At 43.2% G+C, this 13,088-nt stretch overlaps 1 protein-coding gene across 1 annotated transcript in view; it reads right to left on the reverse strand.

The window, feature by feature from the left end:
* KLHL29 (kelch like family member 29) overlaps positions 1-13,031 on the reverse strand; it is a 328,883-nt gene extending 315,852 nt beyond the window's left edge. Inside the window, exons 1-2 of the mRNA XM_026044925.1 lie at positions 13,012-13,031; positions 3,395-3,460 (exon numbers count right to left, since the gene is read on the reverse strand). Coding sequence (XP_025900710.1) covers positions 3,395-3,419 — 25 coding nt within the window. The 5' untranslated portion in view covers positions 3,420-3,460; positions 13,012-13,031. The remainder of the gene's footprint in view (positions 1-3,394; positions 3,461-13,011) is intronic.
* Between the last annotated feature and the right edge of the window lie 57 nt (positions 13,032-13,088).

Genomic DNA, 13,088 nt, shown 5'->3' on the forward strand with positions numbered 1-13,088 from the left:
GCACTGTCACGCACTCCTTCCTACCAAGATCCCTCTAATTCCTGTAGGCAAGGACTAAATCCGCATGGAACCACAAAACCTCTGCCTGTATTTTGCGAGAGGGGAGCGAAATGCAGAGCAGGAGAAGTGACGCTTCCCTGCCACCCCTCTGGGCGCCACCAGCTCCTTCTTCAGCTCCTTCAGCTCCTTCTTCAGCAAAGCAACACAGTGGGTATTCCCACCGCTTCCCAAAGGGTCTTTCACACCACGCGGCATTCACTTGCACGTCYACCCTCGGGACGGGCGTCCATGGAGATGTTCCCTTTACGTGCACCTGCTAGAGGTGACCAAGTGGCCGGACCCTCAGCAAGGCCACCAGCCGGAGGAAGCATGAGCCATTTTCAGCAGCGTATTTTCTCCTTTCTATTCACTCTCTCTTTCTATAAAGGCAAAAAAGGGTAGCAAAGAGAAAATAAAATGCAAAGTACAGTTCTTAAAATAAGAGCTCCCTCCTTAGCCACCGCTCGTGGGGCACACGTGCTATCAGGCCTTTGGTTGGCTGCAGGTCCGCCTGGCAGACGGGGCTTCCCTGGCTGCGAAACATCTCCGTAACATTCGGGGGCTTTGCAAACGGGATTGCAAATCCCAGTCTCCAAAATGAGCCGACTAGATGCTGTGATCAACATGCAGTGGGGCTGTGTGGCCCTCACGTGCTGCCCTTGCAGCGAGCCCCATGTCCTGGTGCCCACCAGCGATGCCAGCGGCAGGAGATCCTTAAAGGAATCATTCTTTTCCTCACATTTATACCCAAGTAAAACCTGGAATTATTTCCTGAACAAATAGAGGGGAAACCCAGCTCCTCGAGCTGACATCATTGCTTATTTACATATAAATACAGCCAGCAAATAAGCATATGTATTTACATATAAACAACAACAACAAMAAAGCTATATGTGTAGTGTTTCAGATGCTGCTTTTTCCCCCCAATATTCATTACTTTAACCAGCACTTCAGGAAAAAAATAAAAAACAACAACATTCTCCCCAAGAAATTGGTGATAAAATGCCCTCTGGTGGGCGTGACTGTGGACCTCTACAGCAACAACCACCTCCTATATAGTTCAGAGACTTCGGCATATTCCCGAGATTACTATTTTTAATGGAGTGAGACAWAGCCCAGCCTTGCTTTCCAGAAGCAGCAGATACTCCACTTGCTAGCGAGCCTGTGTTTCCCTGCTAAATCCCTAACCCATATGCATGTTAGGCTGCTCACATAGAGATGTAAAATAAAAATAATAAATTAAAAAATAAATCCATAATTCCTGGAATTAGTATGTAATATTCATTTTGCCTTCCAGATGATACTCTTTTCCCCCTCTAGTACTAAAATAAGTAATTAAAGGAACTGAGAAGGAAAGTTATGTTATGTCGAGGTGAAAGAAAAATTTAGGAGAGTGTTTGCAGAGCAGCCTGCAGAAAAGCCACGTTGTTTTTACAGTGCRTGTATCATGCTGGCCCTGACAGAACACAAAGCTCACTTAGGAAAGAGGCCAAAATGTGCGTTCATGTGCACACACACTCACACACACACACATAAAAACTCCAGAAGAATTTACTTTCCAACGACAGGGAAGGAAAGGACAAGGAAGGATAATCCTCAAAATTAAATTGACCTTAATAGAATGTGTTCCAACATTAAATTGCTCAAAACACATTGAAAGAAAAGAACCGGAGGCTTACCACATACTGACTGAAGAAGGTAAAGGCAGCAATTTGGGGACAAAGACGTCAAAGACATTGAAAAAAAGAAACGCTGCTGGGGCTGAATACCTGACCTGGAGCTGGAGAGCTACCAGGCAGGTCTAGCCCCAACACCAGACCACTTGGGAACGGCTGACACAAATTGTARCAGGACCCAGAAATGTAATAGCTGATCCCCTAAAGTTTCCTGGGATGTTTTGCTCTTTTTTTTTTTTTTGTTTTGTTTTTGTTTTTTTTTTTTTTGGCACAGTGAAGCTTCAGAGCTACTGCTAAATAAAGCGAAGTAACATAAAATACTACCCAGGCAAGAGAATACCTGCTACTTTTACTTTGCAGGTCTCCTCGGGGAACAGCCACCCTTCCATTTCATACTGGATACAATATCTCATCCAGCCACCCTGAAAGTTAGACTGGTTCTGAGATTCCAAAACRCAACTTGCAGTTGCTTTGCACTGGCAATATTTGGAAGCATGATACATATGGAAGAGGTGAAGCATCTCCGTCCTTTTAAACACATTTCTCATCAATAGAATTTCTCTTGCAACGATGTTCTTGGGTATAAATAACAGCAAGATTTAGCATTCACCTTTTCCTTTTCTACTCTCAAAAAGCAAAGCAACACAGTCAAATTTGATTTATATGAAAACTGCCCTTTCTCTAAGTAACGCACCTCTGCTCAGTACAGAGCTCCGTCCCTCTCTAGTGGCAGCCAGGTCACATACCAATTGATAAGCAAGCAGGCTTGGCTAACAGAGGGCTTTTTTAGCTAGGAGACTTTTACCGGAAAATTCGAAGATCCCACATTTATTCTTTGTCAACAGCCCACCTAGAGGCCCAGAATCACATTTTCAGTTTTCTGTGTGAAGACAAAGGCTACCATTTTTGCAGAGTGCTCTGTGACCATCACTCTTGCAGCTACCTCTTGACATTCTGCACTGCTGATAACCACAGTCCATCATATCCACTTATTAGAGACAACAAGCCAAAATTAAATACTGCATTTGTGCATGTAACAGCTATGCGTGTGCAATGACACTCCTAAATTTTGTCTAAAATTAAAAATAATGAGATTATCTAGGCAAGATTAGTATCAGCATTTCTTGGATCTTAATGAGGTCCTAATGGTTAGTCTTTTCCTCAAATAAGCTTTGCTTTAGAGCAGCACTTACAAGGGTAAGTTTTGCTAATTTTCCTTCCCCACTTCCCCTCGAAGCTTAAAACAGTAACATATCTTAGATATACATGCAAGCATGCCTAGCAAGCCCAGGGGAAGAAACAGACAGACAGGCAGAAAGAAAACACAYATACACAACCGTCCCACCTTTTTCGTTTCTATTTGTTGTTGCTGTTATTGGGAGGTTTTGTTTGTTTTTTTGCTTCTGTTATTTTTCTAAATAACACAAGAGCAAGAGCCCAAAGCTGTACATTTGTGTTTCCTGCTAAATTCACAGGCAATCCTTACATATAAAGTATATACCTTACCCTAAGAGGAACTATGCTCTCCTCTTAAGGAGACAGCCTTTGGCTACAGCCAAATCCAGAAGGTTACAAAAATACTCAAGAAATGGTATGTTCTCAATTTTACAATGTGATGTTTAGAAAGTGGGACGGTTTTTATAATCTACTATCATATGCAAAGTCATTTTTATAAGTACCTTGAGGAAATCTGAGCCCGTTCATGGTTTGATAGAGACGAGTAACTGCAGGATAAACAGTGAGGCCTGAAAAGAAGAGGAAGGAAAGAGTTAACCAGAAATGCTATTTGGATCACATGCAAAAGTCCAAGCAACTTGCCCAGCCTAGTAGCTTTTAAGAGCAAAAATACAAAGATAACTAATGTGCTGATTAACYTTCTCCCTTGGTGCCTCTGACTGTCACAGTAAAAGAAAAAGACACCCGTGAACGCATTGACCAGCCTCTTCTCCCTCCTGATGTTAAGACCTATGAGAAGCTGCTGCAAAACGATGCTGTGAAGCTGAAAGCAAGTTCAGAGGTGAATCCCAACCCTTGAGAAATGGGCATTAAGGAAGAGCGATAGGTGCCTCATAACTGAAGCTGTACCCAACTTTCTAACATAGCTGATCCAACTGAGTGTCAATCTTGATGTCCAACCAAGACCACCCTAATTGTGCTGCTGAAGAACCACAGCCAAAAAAGTTCTTCAAATAAAGGGAGCAGTGTTGCACAAAGTGGATTTAAAAAAAGAAAAAAAAAAAGAAAAAAAGAAAAAAATTCTATTATTCTTGAAACACAATACTTCAGTAACTTAGCTATTGCAGCCACAAGATTTGTCTAAGAACAGTTTTTTAGAAGGCTTGAAGGATGCTGCTGTGAACTGTTCAAGTGTGATATTGAAACAGTGAGTTTCAGGAAAACTTGCTGCAATTTCTCTTTTAGCAAGATCGCTCCCTCCCCTCCCCACATGCACTTTCAAAACTTCCAAGGTAAAACTCTCCCAAGGTAAAAAAGTAATCGAAAATACAGGGTATTAGGGTGAACCACAATCCTCTTCATCTTTGACTAAATTTCTGTTTCTTTATCTACCACTTTTAAAGCCAGCCCCATATTTAACAGATTTCAGACAAGCCTTTTTGCCTCTTTACTTGCTATGCCATTCCCACACCCTCTGTTTTTTCTCCTATAAATAACAACTCAAATATCAGCCTCAACCTCCCTTTGCCATTTAGTCCCCAGAGAGATAAAGTTGCAACACTGCAGGACCAGAACGGCCCAGAAGTTTAATCATAAAATTACATTTTTTTCACTCCAAAAAATAAAAAGTACTAGAAAATGGGCTTTATTATGAGTCTTTGATAGTTTAAAAGAACAGGCTGAGCATTTGTCTAAGATTTTCCTGGTACCAAATGTAACTTCATTTAATTTGACAGATTTGGGCCTGTAACAACTGTTGCCTGCTGAGTTGTACAGAACTGCAGAGCAGGGGAATGTGCTGAAGAACCTGGACCACATCAGCCAAAGAAGCTGGAAAAGGCAGCCTGCCCAAGGGAAGAGCTTTCCTCCTCTTGCAGCAGCTAGAGTCTATGGAGATTTCTTAGCTGTTACTTTGACCTCTAGACCTTCCCAAGTGATTTGCTCCTCAGCGTACAACTGCCATGGGCAGCGTCATATGGACATGACAACATAGCAGCTCCACACACGTCAACCAGGTTAGGGTTTATTCAGTGACTCTTCTGACAATTCAAACATCAAAATCAACTAAGTTCTCCTGAAGATCCCACAGAGCCATGTTCCACCCTTCCCTGTGCTACGTGGAGTTTTTAAATCGAACTTCATTACACTCGTTTGTCATCTCAAGGCTTAGACTTCAGAAAGCAAGAAGGTGTTCTCCACAATTAGGCTCACACAGAGCCCAAGAKAATGGAAATACTGGCTTGGAGAGCAAAGAAGTCTCATGGTTCTTGACTTTTTCAGACTGTATGCGCCAGTCCCGCCCGCAGAATATCCAGCCTAACATTAGTGTTGATGGATTTGAGCTTTAGTGAGTTGACTAACTCATACCTATGCAACACTGATTTCTGTGAACTGCATGTGTGTAACCACAAGCAACACTGCCAAATATCTCAATGTCCAACTATTACAAAAAAATAGTGGCTATACATTCACCTGATCAATCACTGCTGCCTGCAAGCAGGATCTTCCAGAAGGCTGTACTAGCAACTCATATTGACAGAGCTGAGATGAGGCAAGACAAGCCTGGCTATTAGATGAAATTGTCCTTTTTTTTTTTTTTTATTATTTTTTTTATTTTTTAAACAGATGACATGGGAGAAAGGGGACACAAAAATCCACAAACCAAGAAATAAACTACTACATGCAAATACATGCTAGCTTCTCCCAAGTTAATTCTCCTCTTAATGGAATATTGATTGGTATGCTCAATGTTTAGAAATGTGAAATAATCAGGGGGAAAGGAAGAGGGAGAGACACTTGGAGCTTTTTTTTTTTTTCCCCTTGGTTTAAATACTTTACTCATAATCAGCCAAAAATAGCATAAAAAAAAAAAAAAAAAGAGGGCAGTGCAGTTAACATTTTGCCTTGCATTATGTTAGCAAATCTGCCAAGGATGACTTGGATGTATTAACCACACATTTTCTTCACCTTTCTCCTAAAGAAGCAGAGTACAGCATTTTTTATAGCTCCTCGATATACAACATGTATTGGTATTCTGGTTTCTCTCTGCTCCCAAGAGGGCAGATTACAAAGTGTCCTTGGTAGTATCTGAGCTTTTCAGATGCAGTATGTCAAGCTGTTTATGAAGCTGGGAGGAAGGGAAACAACATTTGTGGGAGAGGGGAGATCTTTAAGTTATGCAGATCAGTTTAAAAAGGAAGAAAAACATATGGCAGGTTCTGTTTTCCTTCGGCAAACACATCAGTTATGTTGGAGGGCTTTGCACATTTCTAGGCACAAATGGCACTTTGGAGACAGAGCCGGGCATCACCTCCCCACCATACCCACATCCAAAAAGCAGTAAGMCTTAAAAATCACTGTAGAGATATGTAAGGGAATGGCAGGAACTTCAGCACAACGCTTCCTGCAAGGGACTGGTCTGGAGGGAAGAAGAGTAGTCCATAGTCCTGATGGGAGAACATCAGGATAGGCTTTGTTGTTCTACTCTTGTCTCCGGGTAGGAGGCACTGAAGATGGAAGAGAAAAGAAAGAAGAAATAGTTGCATTTTTGTAGCAGCTAGGATTTATAGGAAASTGCCATTTTTTGAACACAGGAAAGCAATGAAAAACAAACAAAAAAWTACTATATTACCATCAGAGCACCTAGTCTTGATACACCAAAACAGCAACAGCATCACGCTCAACAGCTCTGCTAATCTATCCCTCTACCACTATATTAAGCCTACAGATAAGAATACAAGTGCAGCCAAGGGGCTGTTTCATAGCAGATCAGCTGAGACAGCAGATCTGAGTGTATATTATACACTCGCACACACTATTATGTTCTCCCATTTGTTCCAAAACATAAGAAGTTTCATCAAGAATTAGTAATTTCTTTCCTCTCCTGCCTAGACCTTACAAGGGGTAAGGAGAAGGCTTAGTAGGATAACATCCAAGTGCAAGTTATTCTGCAGCATTTTACAATCACTCACACACACGGTGACATTGCTGTACAAGGTGATCCAATTTGGCGTTTTTCACTCTTAGCAAGAAARACACAAGAGAGTTGATAGAAAGTTAAAAAGGAAGTTTTTTGAAGTGCACAATATGTTAGGAATCATTCAAGGAAATCGTGTGTTAACAAGGGACAAGTCAAAAAAAGATAATTTTATATACACACACACACGTGTGTGCACACAAAGCACAGTCATCCACTTCGAAGTTATTTTATCTATGTGATTTTCATTCTATGTGATTTCTATGTGATTCTATGTGACATTCTATGTGATTTGCACTTCTGAATACTCTGCTCTCCCTTCTTCTGGTTTACCTTCAGCTGGAAAAAATTAATAGTATTTAAATTCTCTTCTTTCTAATTAAGGAAATCAGTATCTTTAAGGCTAACTGACACGAGAAACTTTTCTTTGAGTAGTTAGAGCATGCTGTGATCTGCAAAGGTAGAGCGTTCACAGGCCAAAAACAAAATCAAAACCCTCTAACAAGGTCTGACAAAGCACATCTCAGAGCAGAATTATCTGATTTAAATATTAATTACTYATCAGCATGGACTTTAAGAAGTGTCTGAAGCAAAAGCTCTTAAATCACACTTTAAGTCCAGGATTTCTCCAGTCTGCATTGTGATGCAAACCGTGCTGCTTTCCGCACCCCCCCCTCCCTTTTCTCTTTTCTTTCTTTTTTTTTTTTCCTCTTTTAAAAGAGTGAACACCAATAATGAGTCTCTCTCAAGGTTCAAAAATATCAATAGAGGTATGATTAAAGTCTAGCTCAACAAATTAGGAGCATCTTGAATTTAAGAAACCAACTACAGGAGAAGAACGTCACCTCAGATAGCTGTGCATGAACTTGAGAGATTTGGGGTTTATGTTTGTTTTGAGGTTTTTTGTTGTTGTTGTTGTTCATTTGTTTTGATTTTTTTTTTTTAGAGCATTTCTCAGCTTCGCATGCTGCTCATGAAACACTTCCATGCTGTGCCCATTTAACAGCTCCCCCTTAACATTACTTGTATGAGGGAGATCTCCTTGCCAAGAAAGCCCCCCAAACACGCCCCTAGAAATAGTCAGATTTTTCCAAATTGCATTTCAGTCACATTTATGCAGGGTTTAGTCTTCCACCTTCAAGTAAGCMAAAACACTCAAAGCAAAAATTTGCACAAAAGCCCTAGTGTTTCACGTCGCCTGCACTTTACTGCATCGGAGGGCAAGGACTTTATTCTAAAACATACAGCAGCAACGCAGAAGCAATGTTGAATTCATTGCAAAGACGAAGTCTGTCTCTGTAATTCAAGTAGACTGCTTCGGTGAATCAATATTACTATTGTAAGCCAGCATTAAAAGTTACCYGAAGTTTAAAGCTACCAAAGAGCTGCGGTTTATTTAACATTAATGCCAATTACAGCAAAAAGCCAAGTTTAGACTACTGGAAAAAACTAGACCTCAACATCCCTGATAAAAATCAAACACACACACACAAAAATAACAGAAAACAGCAAAGAAAAATAAAGCAAAGAGTCCCATGCTCCAGGTAGTCTAATCCACAATATAAAATTATTTATGGAAGAGTGTGACTTGGAATTTAGTTACTGTCATTTATCAGGTGGTCAAGACAGCACAGAGGTAACCAGCTGCATAATAACAGCACGATGCAAAGCCTGCTCGGGGTACCTCTGGCAGTGATTTTAACCATATCTGTTTTAACCGCAACAGAAAAACTGTGCATATTTGAAAGCTGTGATGTACATTAAGTCTTAAGGGGAGAGAGAAAAAAAAAAAAAGAAAAGAAAAAAAAGAAAAAACACACAYTAAGAGAAAGGTTTTCCTTTAAGAGATTTCCAATCTCTTTTCTTTTAATCTCTCTTCTTATAGCACAGGAAAGATGCTTTGTACTGCTAATAACAGCGGCAAGAGAAGTGACAGCAGCACATCAGAGCTGTTTACCGCTCGTACATGGAGCCGTTGGTGGCACGTCGCTTGGAGAAGGCCATGACCAGCCTTCATCTTTAAGCATCTTTGGGAGAAGCTGGCCCTAAAGAAGGACATCTTCCTGCCGCAACTAGGGCAAACTACCACAAAACCGGAATGGGAATAAAATACATAAGATATCAGATCAATATAGCAGTTTTATAGTAGTTTTGAGTATTTTTTCTGAGTGTTTATTTAAGACAAATTGTGTTATCTGCAAAGGCCAGCAGTTTGCATGCTTATTGGCTTTAGGAAATAAGTGAGAAACATCCTAACACCACGTTGCTTCCATGGAGAGGCAACTACATTGTGTCTTTAGGTACATGAAGAGATGGTAAAAAAAAGAAAAATCTAATGGTACTGTGTCATATTGAAGGTTTTCAACTCAGGGCACTGTGCTGATTACTAAATACCGCAACTGGAAGAAGAATTAAAAAAAAAAAAAAAATCCCAAACCTGAAGGGCCAAGTAATTTGCTAACCCAAGCTGAATTTTTCACGAGCCTTGATTACAGCACAAAGCAGCAATTATCAGAGCAGCACGCAGACCTCGGTGGTGTGCCATGGAGCTGATGAGTCTGCAAATGGAGAAGCTCCAGGATCAGGCCTCCGGCTCTCCCGATTCCCAGCTCCTGCACCACACGGCAGCAAATCCAAGGGGATCGGCGCACTTAGTGGGCACTCTCGCAAGAGCTTCCGTAAGGCTGCACTTGCCGCCTGAAGATCAGGGCTGGGATATTAAATAATTTAAAGCAAGTAAGTCTTTGGCCATTTTCAGCATTAAGAGAATGGAGAAAAAAAAATCCTCTACAACTGTTTCAATTCAGGTTAAAAGTAATAAAARATAAAATGATCCTACAATATGTTTTGACGGCAAACACAGGAACTAAGACAAGGCAGGAGAGATGAGAATTCCTCTGTCCATGTACATATSTAGGGGTATCGGTTACCCCAAAATAGGGTGTGAACATCCATTGCAGGGCACAAAATCTCTGCATGTGCAAGAAGGAGAGGGGTTTGGATTCCCCCTCAGTTTTGCTGTGAGGGAGAAGAGCTGCGGACATTGGTTTGGGAGTTTGGGAACTCAATTGAAAGGTCCRGGAAGCAAGTAAGTATGGTCAGGACTGAACTGCAGCTGCAGGGCATGCAGCGGGGAAGAGAAGTGGCATCAGGACTGACACGAGGGAACAGCATCAACCCTGACAGCTGAAAAAAACCACAGTTACAGTCACAGCCCCATTCTGCACGTAGGTAGTGATGCCGAGCCGGAGCAACTCTAAGGGCAGCAATGGTCCGAAACGGGCAAAGAGCGATGCGTGAGTGAGAGCAGTATCAGTGACAGGACAGCACAACCAGCTTGGGGGAGAAAAGGATGAACTGGGTGTTAGAAGTGATACAGTCCACAGCAAACCCCCAAAATCACATCCAATATCTAGACACGTAATGCTGGAGCAAGCAACCCTCTCCTTTCTGCAAGCGGCTTCCCAGGTGACACGTCCCCGTCGATGCACTTTTTATTATTGTTTGGAGAGCAAGAGCAGCAGCAGCGTTCCCAGAACACTRATCTGGGAGAACAGAGAAATTCCTTGTGCAGGATTTCTGCTCCTAAAAACCCCAAGYGAGCAGGGATGGGGCCGCTCCATCCCACTACCCCTTCATTCAACATGACTTCTGCCCGAGCTTGCGCGCTGCTCAATGTGCCAGGCACATTGGGTGCCTGGAGCAGGACCGTCACTCATTAGAAATGTAATTAAAAAGTGACAAAAGTAGATTTTTTTTTCCCCCCTTTCCTCCCCCCCCCAGCATGCAGATGAAAACCAGTAACCCGGCCTCTATTTGTAACCATGACAACTATAGAATATTTTATTTCAGTAATATAATTCACGGCGAAMGCTCGCTCCGAGGTTTTGTTGTTAAGGGAAGGGGCTGACACGCCGCGCACGCGTCTCGCGCGCGCCTGGGGACAGCGAGCACAGCAGCTCGGGCTGCTCGCGAGGAGATCGGGAACCGAGGGYGCGTTCCAGAGCCGCGGCAGGACAGCCAGCCACCGCGGACAGTCCCTCACCAAAATCGAGTGTTAATGGGCATCACCTGCGAGGCAGCTACTCCATACAGCTGGGTGGCTTTGGAGCTTCTAATCAAACCGCACCGATACTTCCGTACGTCACGGGAGGCAGCAACCTAAACCCCGAACTTCAATTTTCAACCAAAACGTCGCATGCATTATTTAGTTCCTATTAAGAGGTAGGAAAATAGATGCTATAGGAGGAGAGATCTATATGGAGACAGGCAGCGAGAGATGCCGTTTACATATGCCGCCTAAGTATTATTCTGGATAGGTCACTAAATTACTCGCATAGCTCCCATATTTCATCCTCAATTGAAGACAACTTCCATAAATACCCACRGCGAGGACAGGTTAGGAGAACAAAAACCCTCCACGCTCTTCCTCAAAGATTAAACAACTGACTGAGCATAACTAAAGTTTGACACAGACAAATGTCAGGGTAAAATATGGCTGTACTTTTCCCCAAAAAAAAGGCCATTAGCAGCTTAATCTAGAATATAACAATAACAGGAGAAAGCCACATTGTTGCTTTGTTTCAAAAGAAAAGAAAATAAGAAAGAAACCCTACACTTGCTACAACTCTATTCCTTCTCTCACACCGATCATAACATCTATCAAGGGGGATTTAAAGTTTCAGCAGATTGCTAATTATAAGAGACAGTAATACTGTTATCTGCAGTCACCTTAAAGCTACAKGAGTTTGGCTTTTAAGCACCTCAAAATTGACCCCAAAATGATAGCCCAATAAATGTGTTTAAATCATTGGTAAAGGGCTCGCACGTGCCTGCACGTACACACACTCGCTCTGTTGTTTTAAAGAAATATGGCAAAGGGAGGGGGGAGGAAATAAAAGTTTCTTCATGCAGCAGAAAAATGCCCTATAAGCATCTGTTAAAGGAAATTATGAGCCTAGAGCAAACAAACACAGTTGTTCCCTTCATTGATGGGAAAGTGATTAAAACCCTCCTCGATCCAGCCACCAGAATGCCGCGTTTCTCCGAGCGGTTTTCCCGTAYGATAAACAAACGCAGTCAGCTACTCAGCCAGGATGTCGTGGTTTATGATGGGGAGGGGAAAAAAAAAAAAAAATAGCTTAAAAATTCCTAAATATTCTAGCACTGATTTGAGCTTCGCAAATGAAGCCAGAGATGGGAGGGGGAAAAATAATAAAGAAAGAGAGGATTATWAACAGGAAGAATTTGTGAAGTGTCTGAAAACCGCCACCATCCATCAACAGCTCTCGCCTCCTCCAGCCCTTTCCCCACCTTCGCAGGGAAGCAGAAATCCCAAGCACTGCAGCCGGGAAAGTCGCTTGAGCCTCCCCATGCTGAGCAAGCCTTCCAAGGAGACAGCGGGAGGAAATAAATATATATATATATATWTAYWYAYAYRTRTGTGTGTRTRTRTATATATATATATWTATATWTATATATAAAAAATAAAGGACCCAGGGGGATGTGTCTCTCCATGCTCCTCGCGGCACCAGACAGCGCCTGGGCTCGCAGACAAGTTAAGAGGAAACAGGAGAGGTTAAAAATATAAAGGGGGAGAAAAAATAAAGCAAAAAGAGAAAGATAGCAGCAGCTAAACCAAACCTCACGCCGGCGGGGAATGTCATATGGCACGGAGTAGGAAAGACTCTGCAAGAGCTTTTTTAAAATATATATGTACCTAAATGCAATGCGTATATATAGATGGTCTCGGACACAAGTTCTCCATGCAGAGCACGGGGGCAGAGGGGCGAGCGGGGCGCGGGACCCGCTCGCGCGCAGGGAGGCGGCCGGGCCGCGCTCGCCGCTGCCCCCGGGGGCTGCGGGCGCCCCGCGGGGGCGGCGGGTGCCCCGGGGAGGGCAGCGCGGGGACCCGCGGCTGCTCCGCGCCGAGCGCGGGGAGGAGAAGTTGTGGAGGGCACCGGCCGCACCGCCTTTTACAATAAACAAAAATAGCGATATGCGGGGAAATARTAATAAAAAGAGCCCCTTCCCGCCCCTCCCCGCGCCCGCGCCCTCCTGTCGCGGAGAGACGCGCAGGAAGTTTTCGATGCGGGCGCAGGCGCAGCGCGCTGCCCGCGGGCGCTGCGCGGAGCCGCCGCTTACCTCGCTCGTTACGCTGCGCGGCGCGGCCGCTCGCTCAGGCGCTGGCGGCGACAGCGGGAGGAGGAGGAGGAGGAGGA

This window comes from Nothoprocta perdicaria, unplaced genomic scaffold (assembly GCF_003342845.1).
Source record: "Nothoprocta perdicaria isolate Ctin4 unplaced genomic scaffold, notPer1 scaffold_39, whole genome shotgun sequence".
Classification (NCBI taxonomy): domain Eukaryota; kingdom Metazoa; phylum Chordata; class Aves; order Tinamiformes; family Tinamidae; genus Nothoprocta; species Nothoprocta perdicaria.